Source organism: Heloderma suspectum, chromosome 6 (assembly GCF_057233095.1).
Source record: "Heloderma suspectum isolate Gila_16-S chromosome 6, 16-S_ref, whole genome shotgun sequence".
NCBI lineage: Eukaryota > Metazoa > Chordata > Lepidosauria > Squamata > Helodermatidae > Heloderma > Heloderma suspectum.
In genome coordinates this window covers 118,319,809-118,337,540 of record NC_139463.1, presented here as the reverse complement: position 1 = coordinate 118,337,540, position 17,732 = coordinate 118,319,809, and the positions used below count along the sequence as shown (strand labels likewise).

The window sequence follows — 17,732 nt, the reverse complement described above, 5'->3', positions numbered from 1 at the left end:
CACATGTAACCCACTCCGCATTTATTTCTTTCTCCTTATTAGCTGCTCCCTCTTGTTCAGCTCAGGCCTTAGCATAATAATGTAGCATTTGGGGGAAAAGATACAACCCAGTAACCCAGCACTGGAAGCTAAGATAGAGAAGATTTCCACAGCAACCATGTCTTTCCCCTTGGTGCTCAGGTAGGTTGGAACAAAAGACAACCAAACACTGCAAAACACCAGCATGCTGAAGGTGATAAACCTGGCTTCATTAAAAGCATCTGGCAAATTCCTGGCTAAGAAAGCCACAGTGAAGCTGATAATGGCCAGCAGGCCCATGTAGCCCAGGGCAAGGTAAAACATGGTGGACGAACCTGCATTGCATTGCACAATGATTTCTTCAGTTGCTGAGTGCGTATCTATATCAGGGAATGGGGAAGAGGTTGCCAGCCACATGGCACAAATGCCAGCTTGAATGAGGGTGCAAAAAAGTATAATGGTGTTGGCCAGCCTTTTCCCCACCCATTTCCTCATGCAAGATCCTGGCTTGGTGGCCATGAAAGCTACAACCACTGTGATGGTTTTGGCCAACACACAAGAAACAGCCACTGAGAAGATCAAACCAAACATTGGTTGTTGGACAAGGCAGGTCAGTTTCCCAGGCTTGCCAAGGAATAACAAAGCAGAGAGGAAGCAGAGCAGGAGAGAAATAAGGAGAGTGTAGGTGATGCCCCGGTTGTTGGCTTTGACTATGGGGGTATCTCTGTACTTAATAAAAGCTTGCAGCACAAAGGCCGTGACCAAGGAGAATGAAATGGCAACTGTGGCTAAACTTTTCCCCAATGGTTCTTCATAGGACAGGAAGGTTACACTTTTATGAATGCATTGATCTCTGTCCTTGCTTGGAAACTGATCTTCTGGGCATTCAAAACAGTCGTTCATGTCTGAAAAAAGAGAAGGGGCGATCAGTATGCTTATTCATATGTGAACTGGAACTAATTTCCATGATTAATTTTGACTCTGGAGTCTCTGCTTCTGCCAATTCTTTTCTTGTAGTTTCACATGAGGAGTTCCTGTTCTGGGAAGGCATTTTGATTTAGCAGAGGGATACTACTAAATGTATCCACCACCATTACATTTCTGCCTGAGATATGCCATTCTGATCTGCCTTGTCATGCTACCTTCAGAAAAGAACAAAATGCAACTTTCGGGGGTCCATCACCTGAATGGTAACTTCTTCATGAAGAAGTTTAATTGATATCTCATCCTCATCCTGCTGGCCGACCACCAACCCTTCCTTCATCAGGTTAACATCCTGGAATGATCCTCTGATGGGTGTTCATGGTTAGAAACTTTCTGCCCTGTGAATGATTATCCTAAATCCCAATGGTTTAAAATGGTCAAATAGCTCATGACTTCACACCCACTTCTCAGCTTTACATTACGTTTGGATTCCCTGCCTCTGCCTTGACTGTAGAAGACTCATGTTGGGTTAATGGAGCAGTCGAGGCCTCCTCATCTTTTTCCTTGAAATATGGATGAGTGGGTGATGAGTGTATATTTGTGTCTGTGCATTTGCACATGCAGGTATCTGTATTCCTGAGCTGCCACCTCCCCCTGCATGTGACCCTTGCAGTAAAAACGTTGTCCACATCTGTCTGATAGCATTTCTGTTACTAAATAAGGGGCAGCCCTTCAATTTCATTCTTCCTTCCAGTGCGTATTAGAGCTAAAATTCTTCTCTGTGATTTCTCTAAGAATTCTTCCTCTTTCTAACATTTCAACTATCCCTTTTCCCTAGGAAGCTTGGGAACTCCAGTTTATTAGAAGTTGGAATAGAAAGAGTTAACAAGAAGCTCACAAGAAGCAACAATACATTCAAAAGAGAAGGGCTATCACACCCCTCTGTGTGTGTGCTTGTGTGTCTATCTGTAACTTTTACTCAAATTAAAACATGAGAAAAATTTATGTTTCTTCTGGTATGGCAAGGTAAGGAAGTGCATGTCCACTAGCACTTTTCATCAGAATATTCAGGGCTAGTAAGCATAATATGCACATAAAAGAATTGGTCATAGATCAGCCAGAAGCACAGAAATACACCCTTTGGGTTGGGGAAGGTGAGTGTACATAATCAAATATACATTTGTTCTGGTGGAACTCACAAGAAATTCTCAGCAGATCAAAAGAATACCAAGGAATAGTATGCTGGAAGATGGAGAACTCCAAACAGTTTACGGATGGTACACGAGAGGAGATCTGCTTAGTCCCGAATGCAGCTGCAGCTTATTTTCATTATTAGTAATAGCAGTAAAATATTTAATAGTTATTATTTAGTTTCACTGTTTAGGTTACTTGTGAATTGTCAGAAAATATATTTATTTTATCACACCATCAGTCAGGGATGGGCAAGTATGGGCTACAGGGCCCACTTTGCACAAACAGATCCTGAGGCCATAACCTCCCAGCACCCCACACAATTCCCCTATGCCCCATGGTGATGTTAAAGAGAGAGAGAGAGAGAGAGAGATCATTGCTGAAATTTGGCAGGGACCATTACAGAGAGGTAATTCGGTCAAATCTAGCGTGATAAGAAGATACAGTTGACCTATTTACTGCTCCATAGCTGTAAACAAATGTTTGCTGCTTGTGGTTGTTGTTGTTCTTTTCTGGAGCAGCCATTAATGTCAGTGGTCAGTCAGTGGCAGGTGTCATTTGTGGTCAGTGAAAGGTGGCAGCCCACGCCTGCCATAAAGCATTGCACCTTTCTTTTTGTGGATGCAGTAGGAACACTGGAGATCAAGAGAGCTTGAATAAATTAGGACCTATTTATTTTACATGAGTGATTCACCCCACCCAGGATCTGCATGAGAAGTGTGGGAATGTATTAAACCATCTCCTGCAGACAACTAGCCTGCCTTATGGTGAGCCACTCTGTCAAAGTTAGGAGTCAGATTGAGCCCAGCAACCTGTCTAGGCTACACATCAATATAAAGGTGGGGAAACCCAGTGCCACACAGCTCCGAGTAGGTCAGGCAGGATGGTACCCAAAGGTACACCATATCCTTCCTCAAGGGTCACACAGCCCCCCTGCATCAGGCCTCCATTCTTGCTGATCACCATAAAAGTGCCAGAGAGTGCTCACCAAATCTATTAACCTAAAATTCCTGCACATCCCTGCCAACTCCAAATCAACCTATTTAACCTGCCCCCCATCTTAATTTTACTAGCTCAGGTAGGGAGTAGGTGAAAACACCTGAACACAAATGCAAATCAGTGGCAAGCAAAAATTCCTACTCAGCCCTCCAAAAGGGAGTGCCTAGCTAGATTCATACTGGTTCTAGGGGGGAGGGTGGGAACCCGGAAGTGAAGATGCTGAGTCTAGGCAGAGCCCACCTTGATAGGCTGAGCTCCACCCCTTTCTTGCAGTGTCTCTTCCTCCTCTTTCCCACCTGCAAATGCCACCTCCTGCCTGAAATGTTTCAGCAGGGCAGGAAATGGGCTCATTGCACTATGAACAGATAGAGCAGGGTTTGCTTCTAACAAATGTTAGAAGCAAGCAAGTATTGAAATGAATCACTAAATGAACATACAGGGGGACAGCACTCACAGAACTCTGCCTACGTGATTACGATTATTTACAGCAGGTCAACCTGGGTTCTTTGGGCACTCGCACTATCATGGCACAAGTTAAAATGAGGACACAAACAAATTCCTGCAGATGTAGCTAGGGGTGGTGGAGAATTCTGCCACAGACCCCAATGAGCACAGACAGGTGGATTTCTGCAATTTCTGGCAGCAATGGCAGATCGTTTAGTGATGAAAAGCTTCACTATTTTGAAGTGTTTGACAGCTTTCACTTGCTATGGTCACTGGAAATGAATCAAATGAATAGAAAAAACTAAAAAGAAAAACCATTTTCAGACTTATTCACGAGGTGAGAAATTTAAAGCACTATGCATGGCAGGGGAATGTTCGAATTGACATTCATTGAAATCGTGGTGGGGATTCAGATCTTCCTGAAAATTCCTTTCAGGTTCCTGGAATTAAATAATTACAGTAAAGTACATAAATAATGATTTTAAAAATCTCACCTAATTTGGGAATGTTTGAATGGGTCAGGATGAATGATGCAGATCAATTTCTGACACCTACCGAATAGTGACATGCACACTTTGAGAACTCTCTCTTCTAAAATGGTACTATGGTATTATATTAACCCAAATTGCTGGAATATTTAGTGCATCCCATCACATACCTGTTTGATTTGAAATCTTCCCTTCTGGACACAGATTGCAATCATAGCAACAAAACTTCTCCCCTTCCTTCTTTCTCTTCTGATACCCAGGCTGGCAGGAGGCACTACAGATAGAAACTGGCACAACCTATGTATAAAGAATGTTTAAGATGAGGTAAAAGAGGTACTCTTTAAAAAAAAAATCTACAGCTGATGTACAAATAAAGAAGTGATCACTTGACATGGAAGAATCTAGGGGTGTATGAAACCCCAGGTACCTGGTTATGCTGGGGTCTGCAGGTGGGGGGAGGCAATCCATCCTTCCCCCTGAAATCTTCGATGGGGGGGAGGTGATCTGTTCCTCTCCCCCAGAATCCTGCCTGGCTGGCTCCGCTCTGTGGCCATTCCGCGGAGCCGCCGGCCGGGCAGATCCGCACCGGGGCCTCCACCCGCTGCCAGGCTGCTGCAGACGCAAATGGTGTCCTGCGTTGGGGACGCCATTTGCATCCCTGCCGTTGGCCAGGATAGGCTATGTATATATTTATGTAGCCAATCATGGCCAACAGCAGGGACGCAAATGGCATCCCCTACACCATTTGCATCCTTGCTTTAGCCGTGACAGGCTACGTAAATATATACGTAGCCTATCACAGTCTAGCGTAGGGACACAAATTGCGTCCCCTACGCAGGATGCCATTTGCGTCTGCAGCAGCCCAACATACAGTAAAATCGACCTTTCTCTATTTTACTATATGCAGATGACACGATTCTTCTTTCTCTGACATGCATTGGCCTGAGGCAGTTATTAAGAGCCCTGGATATTTATTGTAAAACTGAAAAATTGGTGATTATGCCAAATCTAAAGTTTTATTCATCACTCAAAAACAGACTAAACATTGTTGGCAGATAAATGGGATCCTATTGAGCAGGCTAACTCTTACAAATGTTAGGGAGTAATTTTCCAGTTGTCTGGCTCTTGGAGAACTCAGATCTCTCAGGCTATTTCTCAGAGGAGTCGTTAGATTGTTCATCTCTTTTTTTCTTTGCCAAAGGAGGTCAGCGCATATCATCAGCTTTCCAAGGTTTTTCTGCCGAGGTGTTAAAACAAATGTTATATGGTGCTCAGCTGTGTGCTTATAGTATTTTCATTTTATTAAATTATTAAATGTATTAATCGCCTATCTGACTGGGCACCCAGCCACTCTATCGTGGCTAGTAATATTATAGTAATATTGTTGCTATGGAATCCACCCAAAGAAAATTCCTGAGAAATATTCTAGGCCTTCCGAGTTGTGTGCCCAGCATCCTCCTATGTCTAAAGACAGGCCAAATATCAGCTGAATGCCAGGTTTGGATGAATACGTTAAATTTGGGGTTAAAACTAATATTTGTCCATCAAGGTTTGGCCCCTCTGACTTTGAGTGATATGTTTCAGTCACAATGAAAAGGGTTGTGGACGAGCAACTACGCAATTTGGGTTTCTGGTGAAATGTCATCCTGTCCCTGGGCCATACAAAAGCCAAAGGGGATGTACACCAGTGTATTTGGACAACAAGTTACACGAGTATCTACCCAGTACTCTGAATTCAGATATAGGGGGTGATCTTCCTAACCTGCAACCTATTGAACTACTCTAACCATTCCAAAATACAGGAAAGCATTCATGCTGGCCATGTCCAATGTTACATTCTGCACTTATGGAGGGGACATATAAAAGAAGCTTATACTCTGAGCGCTTATGGCCCTGAGATGCTGGCCTGGTGGGCCAAACACTGCTGCATTTTTCCCTCTGTTATGATTTTTGGCAGATCTTTCTTACCCCTATTTTATAAGGACTACCTGGGGATGATTTATTTATATATTTATTTACTTACCGACTTACTTACTTACTTATTTATTATATTGATATACCACTCCACATCCAAGATTTCTGATCTGTTTTATACGGATTATCTCTTGGCTGACCAGAATTCACAAGTAACTTCTAAGGTGGTGGCTAGATGCTGTGTCAATGAAATTGTGTGTCGGCATGGGATGATGTCACTTGTTCGATAAAATTTAATTCGTTAAATATTTAAATATTATGAGTTGGTGATGTATAATTCTTCTTTACTTGTTTTTCTAACTCACTCGTATCACTTGTATATTATTGTATTTACAGCGCTACTTCACTTGGCTGGTATTGCAAGTGTAATAAATTTTACTTACTTATAATGCCTCCATGCTTCAGGATGAAAAAGCTTGGCTTTTGGTCATCTCTCCCTAGCCAGCACCCATCCTCCTGAATCTCTGCATATTTCTTGCCCAGATACTTTGCTATAAAGTGCACCTCGAGGTACATCTTGAATAATGAAAGGAAGTGAATCGTCCTTTCTTTCCAAAATTTGAAGATTGCCCTTTCACATGAACTGCCGGACCTATTCTTTTGTCACTTTGCAGGTCTATTAGTTCTGAACATTTTTATCATTGTTGTTGTTGTTCAGTCGTTCAGTCGTGTCCGACTCTTCATGACTCCATGGACCATAGCACGCCAGGCCTTCCTGTCATGAGCTCTCTCCTGGAGTGTGCTCAAGTTCATATTCATTGCATCGGTGATGCTATCTAGCCATCTCATCCTCTGTTGTCCCCTTCTCCTTTTGCCTTCAATCTTTCCCAGCATCAGGGTCTTTTCCAGAGAGTTTTCTCTTTGCATTAGGTGGCCAAATTTTTCAGCTTCAGCTTTGGTATCTGTCCTTCCAATGAGCAGTCAGGGTTGATTTCCTTTAGGATTGACTGATTTGACCTCCTTGCAGTCCAGGGGACTCGTAAGAGTCTTCTCCAGCACCCCAGTTCGAAAGCATCAATTCTTCGGCGCTCAGCTCTCACAGCTATACATTACTACTGGGAAAACCATAGCTTTGATTAGATGGACCTCTGTCGGCAAGGTGATGTCTCTGCTTCTTACTATGCTGTCTACGTTTGCCATAGCTTTCCTCCCAAGGAGCAAGCGTCTTTTAATTTCATGGCCACAGTCACCGTCTGCAGTGATCTTGGAGCCCAAGAAAGTAAAATCTGTCACTGCTTCCATTTCTACCCCTTCAATATGCCAGGAAGTGATGGGGCCAGATGCCATGATCTTAGTTTTTTTAATGTTGAGTTTCAAACCAGCTTTTGCACTCTCCCCTTTCACCCTCAACAAGAGGCTCTTTAGATCCTCTTCCATTTCTGCCATTAGGGTGGTATCGTCTGCATATCGGAGGTTGTTGATAATTCTCCCAGCAATCTTAATTCCGACCTGTGATTCATCCAACCCGGCGTTTCTCATGATGCACTCTGCATATAAGTTAAATAAGCAGGGTGACAATATGCAGCCTTGTTGTACTCCTTTCCCAATTTGAACCACTCAGTTGTTCCATGTCTGGTTCTTACTGTTGCTTCTTGATCCTCGTACAGGTTTCTCAGGAGACAGATAAGGTGGTCTGGTACTCCCATCACCTTAAGAATTTGCCAGAGTTTCTTGTGATCCACACAATCCAAGGCTTTAGCGTAGTCAATGAAGCAGAAATAGACGTTTTTCTGGAATTCTCTTTCTTTCTCCATGATCCAGCGAATGTTGGCGATTTGATCTCTAGTTCCTCTGCCTCTTAGAAACCCAGCTTGTACTTCCGGTAGTTCTCGGTTCGCATACTGCTGAAGCCTAGCTTGAAGGATTTTGAGCATCACCTTGCTGGCATGTGAAATGAGCACAATTGTGCTGTAGTTTGAACACTCTTTGGCGTTGCCCTTCTTTGGAATTGGAATGTAAACTGACCTTTTCCAGTCTTGCGGCCATTCTTGAGTGTTCCAGATTTGTTGGCATATTGAATGCAGCACTTTAACAGCAACATCTTTTAGGATTTTAAATAGAGCAGCTGGAATACTGTCATCTCCGCTAGCTTTGTTGTTACTAATGCTTCCTAAGGCCCACTTGACTTCACTCCCGAGGATGTCCGGCTCAAGTTCAGTGACCACACTATCATGGCTATCAGGGACATTCAGATCTTTCCTGTATAGTTCTTCTGTGTATTCGTGCCACCTCTTCTTAATCTCATATGCTTCTGTTAGGTCCCTGCCTTCTTTGTAGGGGTGGACGAAAGTGACTTACCTGTCCTCGAAGCTTTTTCGCGGTGGGGGTGGAGGTGCTTTGCTGCTCCCCCCGCGAAGTTCAGGCCGGGGGGGGAGGCTTCCCGCCTCACTCGGCCGAAATTCAGGCCGGGGGGGTGGCTTCCCACCTCGCCCGGCCGAAATTCAGGCCGGGGAGGAGGCGCCTCGCCTCGCCCGGCCGTGAACTCCAAAGTTTAAAAAAAAAACACCCCCGTGATAGGCTACGTGACGATTAACGTAGCCTATCACGGCTAGATCTGCAAAGTCAGCCATGATAGGCTACGTTAATCCTCAAGTAGCCTATCACGGGTGACTTTAAAAAAAAAAAAGCGCGTATGCTAATGGTGGCCCCCATAGGGAGCTGCCATTCGCGTTCATTTTTGGTCGCTGTAGTCTATGTAAATGTTTACGTAGACTACGGCGAAAATAAGGGCAACGCTATTTGCGTTGCCCTTATTTTCGCCATAGCCTACGTAAACATTTACATAGACTACAGCGACCAAATAAGGAACGGGAATGGTGGCTCCCTATGGGGGCTGCCATTATCCGTACGCGCTTTTTTTTTTTTTTAAGTCACCCGTGATAGGCTACGTGACGATTTACCTAGCCCATCATGGCTGACTTTGCAAATCTAGCTGTGATGGGCTACGTTAATCTTCACGTAGCCTATCACGGGGGCGTTTTTTTTTTCTTTTCTTTTCTTGGAATGGCGGCGGTGACAGCCGGTCGAAAGATGGGCTGCAGCTCCCGCCCTGCATGAAGACCCGCCGGAACTGCCGCCAGGAGGGACATTCAGCAAAGGTAAGTCCCGTCCTGGGGGGGGGTGCGGGGGGCAGGGGGGTGGAGAATTTCTCCCCGAAACTTGTTCGGGGGGCCGAACACGTTGGCGCTCAGCCCCCCGAAGTTTCGGGGAGAAATTCTCCGCCATTCCTACTTCTTTGTCCTTTATCATGCCCTTCTTTGCACAAAACGTTCCCATGAGATCTCCAATTTTCTTGAAGAGATCTCTAGTCTTTCCCATTCTGTTGTTTTCCTCTATTTCTTTGCATTGTTCATTTAAGAAGGCCTTCTTGTCTCTCCTTGCTATTCTCGGGAACTCTGCATTCAGTTGGATATATCTTCCCCTTTCTCCCTTGCTTTACGCTTCCCTTCTTTCTTCAGCTACTTGTAAAGCCTCATCAGACAGCCACTTGGCTTTCTTGCATTTCTTTTTCTTTGGGATGGATTTCGTTGCTGCCTGCTGAACAATGTTACTGACCTCTGTTCATAGTTCCTCAGGCACTCTGTCTATCAGGTCTAATCCCTAAAATCTATTCCCCACCTCCACTGTATATTCATAAGGGATATGATTTAGGTAATACCTGAATGGCTTAGTGGTTTTCCCTACGTTCTTCAATTTCAGCTGAAATTTTGCAATAAGAAGCTCATGATCTGAGCCACAGTCAGCTCCAGGTCTTGTTTTGACTGACTGTATAGAGCTTCTCCATCTTTGGCTGCAAAGGACATAATCAATCTGATTTCGATATTGACCATCTGGTGATGTCCATGTTTAAAGTCGCCTCTTGTGCTGTTGGAAAAGAGTGTTTGCTCTGATCAGCGTGTTCTCTTGGCAAAACTCTATGAGCCTTTGTCCTGCTTCATTTTGTACTCCAAGGCCAGGCTTGCCTGTTATCCCGGTGATTTCTTGACTTCCTACTTTAGCATTCCAATCCCCTATGATGAAGAGGACATCTTGTTTTGGTGTTAGTTCTAGAAGGTGTTGTCGGTCTACATAGAACCGATCAACCTCAGCTTCTTCGGCATCAGTGGTTGGGGCATAGACTTGAATTACTGTGATGTTGAATGGTTTGCCTTGGATTCATACTGAGATCATTCTATCGTTTTTAAGATTGTACCCCAGTACTGCTTTTCCCACCCTTTTGTTGACTATGAGTGCTACTCCATTTCTTCTAAGGGATTCTTGCCCACAGTAGTAGATTTGATGGTCACCTGAATTAAATTCGCCCATGCCTGTTCATTTTAGTTCGCTGATTCCCAAGATGTCGATGTTCAATCTTGCCATCTCATGTTTGACCACCTCCAGCTTACCTTGATTCATTGATCTGACATTCCAGGTTCCTAAACAGTATTGTTCTTTACAGCATCGGATTTTCTTTTCACCACCAGACACATCCACAGCTGAGTGTCCTTTCAGCTTTGGCCCAGCCACTTCACTCTTTCTGGAGCTACTTGGAAGTACCCTCTGCTCTTCCCCAGTAGTATATTGCACACCTTCTGACCTGAGGTTCTCATCTTCCGGCATCATATCTTTTAGCCTTGTGATACGTTCCATGGGGTTTTCTTGGCAAGAATACTGGAGTGGGTTGCCATTTCCTTCTCCAGTGGACCACATTTTGTCAGAACTCTCTGCCATGACCTGTCCATCTTGGGTGGCCCTGCATGGCATAGCTTATGGCTTCACTGAGTTATGCAAGCCCCTTCGCCACAACAAGGCAATGATCCATGAAGGGGCTTTTTTTTATCATATCTGACATTTTTAGAACAATAGTTTAATAAAGGAACAAAGTTTTATAACCACATTCTCTTCATGAAACACTCAAAATCCCAGGATTGCTCTTTCACTGAACTCCCTGCAGTTATCAGTCAGGGATTTTGGCAGGGTTGATCCTCTCAAAATTGGCAACTACCCCTGCAATGTTAATGTGATTTTGCTAAGAAATAGACATGTTATGAGCAGCTCCCTTAATATGTGTGTGTGTTTGTGTGTGTGTGTGTATATATATATATATATATGTGTGTGTGTGTGTGTGTGTGTGTGTGTAGGTGGGAAGTACAACAATCCCTGTGGATGGAAAGATAGATTATCGATATTATTGAGAGGGTTGTTTGTTTTGTTTTGATTTGATTTTTACATTTGGAAGGCATAATTTTTAATACCATAATTAAAAGTCTATAACACCTGTTGATATCACCCAATCCTGACCAAGAGCCAGGGGGGAAAATCTTCATAATTGTTCTCATATTTCCCAAGAAAAAGGGAAGCTCACCCATGTTCATTATGGTGTGCCAACCAGAAATGCAGTCCCACCTGATTATAGGCCCTATGCCAAACAATCTTGTCCTCATGAAAGAAGAATCCTTTTCCTTTAAGAGCATTGGAATCTACCCATCCAACTCTCACTTTATGGAATGACTTGTTTGGAAATGTCACCAAGTTAATTATGTCAAATCCACCTTCCATTTCCTTGTTACTATTCAAAGAGATTCTTTCTCCAGCAGAGTTGTTAAATGAAATACCTTGAAGCAAATAGTGCAGCTAGTGGAAAGAGAAAAAGAAAGGAGAGTATTACACAATACTGAAAATAAATCATAATACCTCTCCTTGCTAATGTGGATTCAGACTTAGTCACACATGAAGCAGATCCGCTGAAGTCAATGCTACAAGAATGACATGACTAACCAAAGTCCCATTGATTTAACTGGGTCTACTCTAACCTTCTCTATGGCTAGATCCCACCCATTTTTAAATGCAGGTTCCTCTAACAAAGTTCCAGAGGGAGATTTTAAAAAATGAAACGTTCAAAGAAAGAGTGATGCAGATTTACTGCATCACATGCTTTAGGCTAGAAGGAAAGATCAATGTGTGTGATGCCATTCACCAATTATATATGGAAGATAAATTGAGCTCCTGTCCACACCATTTGTGCTAACTTATTCATAGAAATACTGACATGACATGGAGTGGACATTACCTGCCAGGGCTGCAGTTCTTGAAGTTCACCTTTTCTGCCCCCCACTCTTGCTCTGTGATTGGATCTAGATGAATACAAGCTATGTAAAGCATGTGCCACAGCATAGACAGCATTATAGATAGTGTAGCTGTGGCCAGTCATGTGCATTTCAAAAAGAGGCCCAGGAAGGCTCTCCAGCCTCTCCTCCGCAGTACATGTCCCAGAGACCTGATACGGCAAGCTGGGGTCTGGAACTGAACAGTCGAATGCTTGCTCCCAGAAGTCCTTCAGAAAAGCATCTGCTTTTGTCCAATCAGGTTTTAGGATCTGAAGAAATTTCTGGAATGCCAGAAGCTCACTGGAGTGAATCATGAAGGAAATTGCACCATGGAACAGGCCCAAATCTGAATCCCGGTTTAAGCTCCCTTGTGCAAAATCTATCTGGGCTGTTATAATCCAGACTTTTCCAACTAATCCATTTTCTCCATTCCAAGAAGCGATTACACCATTAATAAAAAAACGCATATACATCAGAGTATAAGTGTCACCGTAGATGATAAATATACTCGATTTCCTATAATTGATAAGTAGATGTATTTTATTGGCTCTAGCATTAAGCAAATTTGGAGTGCCAACAGGACGCTGGGGTGGGATCCATTCTATGAAGTCTGAACAGATTCTGTTCCGGGAAAGCAATGGCTCCAGGGCCTGCAAGAAACGATGTCCTTGATCATCATCCACCACAAAGAGCCCAACCCACGTCCACCCAAAATGCTTAAGCAAGATGATAATTCCCAAATACTGATGGGCTTCATTTGGGACCATGCGGTAAAAGGAAGGGAGCTGCATCATCTCACTCTCCACTGGGGCAAATGAGCCATACATGAGCTGAAATATATTTCAAAGAAAGATCTGTTAGCAAATGCCTTTGAGCAAAATTCTAATAAATTGTCAGAGATAAAATTTATGTAACATTTACACTGGGAGATGAATTATGATAGAATCATGAATACATCTACAGCATTAGGCAAAATATGAAAATGTTACTTCAGACCTTTCTACATTTAAATGCATTTTCCCCCATACTGGCATAACAACAAAGGAACAAAGGATGTGGGACCTGCTCCTCTGAAAGGTGGTGTCAAAATATCTGTGCTGGGGGGAGATATAGTCTTTCAGAGTCCTATCTCCTGCCCACCAGGGGTTCCTGCTGGTAGTGCTTGTTTGGGAAGATATTGCTTATCTTGTTATATCTCCATGATGTACAATTTTTCTGATTATTCACAGCTGTTTTTAAATAGTGTTCAGTCTGAAAGCAAATATGTCATAATTGTAGCAATGGATTAGGAGGAGTGGATAATAATGTGTGCAATTTCATGCAAGTGATTTTTGCTAATGTAAATCCTGATTGAATTGGCAGCTTTCAGAAGTGTTGCCAATTCTTGTGCCTAAAATGTGCGGACATGGGGATGCGATTTTTGATAAGGAGATCTTGTAACTATGACTGACTCTGCTCTGATTGCTCTTCCATATGCCTTCTTTATCCAGTCCTCATCTGGTGTCTTTTTCATCATAAGGAAAGACTTGTTCCTTCATCTCCCTCTTCCTAAACTAAAAATTACAATGCTGGAGAGGCAAGAGAAAGAGTGCACTGCAGACAAGATCACTGAAGCTGCTATAATCTCTGAAGCACAGATCCTACATGTGGAATCTTGTAGAGACTTAAGATTTGTGCCATGCGGAATGAGGTAACAGAGGCAAGTGCCCCAATGACAGCTACTAGTTTTCTGTGGGCACCACATTCATAGTTGGGGACAAAGCTATGGGATTTGAAGAGAAGGTCCAGGGTGGTACGATAGGTCATCTGAGCATCATTGTAGCTGTCATAGATGTGGAATCCGAGTGTGACATTCAGTAAGATCTTTGGATTCTCGTTGATCTCATTTACAGCAAAAGCCAAGGCCAAGATGTGCTGGTAGAACTTGGTCATCACTCTGAAGATAAAGATAGACAGTCGTTCACTGGAGAATTATACAACACACAAGGTTGTTTGATCACAGTATTGGTTTGTTCTGCTTGCCAACTGTAATAATGCTCTTTTATTAGTTCATTGTGATGTGGGCGTAGTTGTTTTCCTTAAGCCCATATCAGATACATTGTCTCAATATCTTGCTGAATCTCCCTGCCTCCCAGCATCTACCACCTAAGGCAGCTGCCACCCTCTGTCTCCTGGTAGGGCTGGACCTGCCAAGGACTTGACCATGTTGCTAGATCATTATCAGTACAGTGGAGATGAAATCCCCCACCCCTGCTTCTGCATTTGTGCACTGGCCCCATGCAGCAGTACAGAAGTCCAGGGAAAAAACAATGGCTGCTGTTCATGTTCCCAATTTTCCTTTATCTGTGCAATCATATCACACTTTTTTGGGTGGGGGGAGAAATCACTGCTGGTTCTGAGAACATATAATCATGGCAAGATGTAATTACCATGGAAAGGAAGTTCATAATAATACTACAGAAACAGGAAACCACTGCAGAAAAAATGGAATTTCAAGCCAAGCCTTATCATCATGAATTGTCATCATTCTTGTAATAGCAGAGCAGATATTCAAGTGGCTCTGATGTAGGGAGAAAACTGCCATGAAGATTGTCAGGGAAGAGACAGGGAGGGAAAACACAGAGCTCTATGAGTGAAGACAGTTGATCTGGTGAAAGAAAGATGTGAATGTGAGCACACAACTAAAAAGAGATTGCTGAGTGAATCTGAGAATGAAGGTGTTTTACCTTAACAGAGTTTCAGGTAAAAGGCATAGTAAGTATTGCATTCTACAGACTAAATGCAATGTGGCAGCTTTATTTTTAATCCTGATATGATGGTATTAAGTATTTGTGCATGCCTTCCATGCTCAAAGAGCCTGTGTGCGTTTGAGATCCAAATTCAGGATAGTAGAAATCAATTGTAGTCATACTCACAAAGTCTCCAGTGATCATGAATACAAGAGATCAGAGTGTATTCTCTCTCTCTCTCTCTCTCTCTCCCCCTCTCTCGGCGGGAGGGAGATTAATCTCTTTCTTCCTCTTGCAATCTGAACATTGACGCGCCTTTGAGATCTTTGATAAAGCTAATTAGAAAGCTACCCTTTTCTTTTTTAACAATGGGGGGAAAAGATATGAGGTGCAGATCAATGGCACCTAGCTATGCCTCTTATATTATTAAGAGGTAGATCTATTTCTCTCCCCCTGCCACCATGGTCCTTAGGTCAAGGCTTTTAAGTTAACATCCTCTGGGCAATGAAGGACTTCTTAATAGTCCAGAATGGCTGGCTGGTGGGGAAACTCTCTTTGCATCGGAATGCTGCTTTGGAAACGATTTTGTCTCAGATTGTGAAACACAGTAGAGTTACGCAGCCGCTTCGGACCATGTGAGAAAAAAAAGAGGATTTGTCATCGTAAATTTGAGCCAGCCCAGCCCTACAAGGAGGACACAAATCAAGCACCCAAATGAATACATGATTTAAAGTAAGTGTCTAAACAATAAAAGAAAATGGAGGGAAGGGAGTCCAGTAGTGGTAAGTTCCCTAAAGGTAGGTTTTCCTTAAAATCAAACCTGTCCCTAGTGGTGCAGCCCAGGACTGAAAAGTAGGGATGGCGGAGAATTTCTCCCCAAAACTTCGGGGGGCCGAGCGCCAACGTGTTCGGCCCCCCGAACAAGTTTCGGGGAGAAATCCTCCGCCCCCCCCGCCCCCCGCCCCCCCCGGGATGGGACTTACCTTCCCTGAATGTCCCTCCCGGCGGCGGGTCCGGCTGGCGGTTTGTCCGGTGTTCGAGCGGGGCGGGAGCGGCAGCTGGTCTTTTGACCGGCTGCTGCCCCCGCCATTGCAATGAAAGAAAAAAAAAAAACACGTCCCCTGATAGGCTACGTGACGATTCACGTAGCCTATCACGGCAAGATTTGCAAAGTCAGCCGTGATAGGCTACGTGAATCATCACGTAGCCTATCACGGGTGACTTTAAAAAAAAAAAAAAAAGTGTGTACGGATAATGGCGGCCCCCATAGGGAGCCGCTATTCACGTTCCTTATTTGGTCGCTGTAGTCTACGTCAATGTTTACGTAGACTACGGCGAAAATAAGGGCAACGCTATTTGCGTTGCCCTTATTTTCGCCGTAGTCTACGTAAACATTGACGTAGACTACAGTAACTAAATAAGGAACGCGAATGGCGGCTCCCTATGGGGGCCGCCATTCGCGTACGCGCTTTTTTTTTTTTTTAAAGTCACCCGTGATAGGCTACGTGACGATTCACGTAGCCTATCACGGCTGACTTTCCAGATCTAGCCGTGATAGGCTACGTGAATCGTCACGTAGCCTATCAGGGGACTTTTTTTGTTTTTTTTTTTACTTCCGTGTTCGCGGCCGGGCGAGGCGGGAAGCCTCCTCCCCGGCCTGAATTTCGGCCGGGCGAGGCGGGAAGCCTCCCCCCCCGGCCTGAATTTCGGCCGGGCGAGGCGGGAAGCCTCCCCCCCCCGGCCTGAACTTTGCGGGGGGAGCAGCGAAGCGCTCCCCCCCACCGCGAAAAAGCTGCGAGAAAAGGTAAGTGACTTTCATTCACCCCTACTGAAAAGTAATTGTAGGCCTCATTGACTGACAGTTGGTTGCTAAGCATCTACTGACCAGTAACAGGGGAAGGGCAAGCCTGTACAGGCGCTGTGTGTCTTTCACAGTCCCCTCAGAAAACAGCTCCTTACAATAGCTCATCTTAGCCAAAAAGGTTGAGATGCCCCCATTCTACAAGTGGGCTGCACTCTCACTCCACTGTATTCCCCCTCCCAGCCTGCAAACAAGAGGTGATTGCATATCATACCCCAAAATGGGATGAACAATACCACACGTTTCAAAATCTTTAACTCCCTCACAATATTTCTGGGACATAGCACATATTACACTTTTTCCCTTACCTGAGAAGACAAACTGTTTTCCAAAAGACACTCTACAAATGGAGAAAACATTACTACAATGTGAACCCCATGTAAGTCTATCGGGGGGGGGGGGGCAAAATGAGTCAAACTGCTGGAGGTCACTCATCAAAATGGAAAGTCCTAAAAATAAGTACTTTCCTATCAGTTCTACCTCAACGTCACCACAGACTATCCTGAAACAGACCTCTCCTATACAGGCAAATTTCAGATTGGCTGAGCCATTTTCCCAGTATAAGCCATAGAACTATTGCCCCCCTCCGCCAATTTCCCACTGTGCTGGCTATTCAGCCTTCTTATCTTTAACACAGGACCACAATTGTGCCTTATGCCTCACATGATGTATAACAGGTGTGCCCCGTGGAATTCTGCTTTATTTCCAGGCATTTTAGAAATGAATACATAACAATAATATCTGACAAGACTCCTACCAAGCATATCATCACATACAAGTTACATCTACAATAAAATGTTACAGGGTACCCTCACTGCCTAGCAGGAGTGTGCTTGTTGACATTGAGTGGTAAGGGGTAAGTGGTAAGAATTCCAATTAAGAATTAAGATTCTGTACCCTTCTGCAAACTTTGAGGTTATTATGAGTATGCTGTTACCTCCCTCCTGTTTCTCAGGGGCCCCATTTTACCTCAATTTCTGTCAGCATCCATTTCTGCTCAGTTTTAGAAGTAGTTATT

The 17,732-nt window shown here is 43.9% G+C and overlaps 2 protein-coding genes across 2 annotated transcripts; both read right to left on the bottom strand.

Annotated features, from left to right (window-relative positions):
- Nucleotides 1-21: 21 nt before the first annotated feature.
- On the bottom strand, nt 22-12,891 carry LOC146342829 (vomeronasal type-2 receptor 26-like). The gene is made up of 4 exons (XM_084808017.1): nt 12,703-12,891; nt 11,424-11,651; nt 4,235-4,361; nt 22-923 (listed from the first exon to the last, which is right to left on the bottom strand). Exons 1-4 carry the CDS (start codon nt 12,889-12,891, stop codon nt 22-24), a joined length of 1,446 nt encoding a protein of 481 aa, XP_084664143.1.
- Nucleotides 12,892-12,990: 99 nt separating this feature from the next.
- LOC146342828 (vomeronasal type-2 receptor 26-like) lies at nt 12,991-15,943 on the bottom strand. The gene is made up of 2 exons (XM_084808652.1): nt 15,837-15,943; nt 12,991-14,060 (listed from the first exon to the last, which is right to left on the bottom strand). The coding sequence occupies exons 1-2, from the start codon at nt 15,941-15,943 to the stop codon at nt 13,742-13,744; spliced, it is 426 nt and encodes a 141-aa protein (XP_084664778.1). The 3' UTR covers nt 12,991-13,741.
- Nucleotides 15,944-17,732: the final 1,789 nt, after the last annotated feature.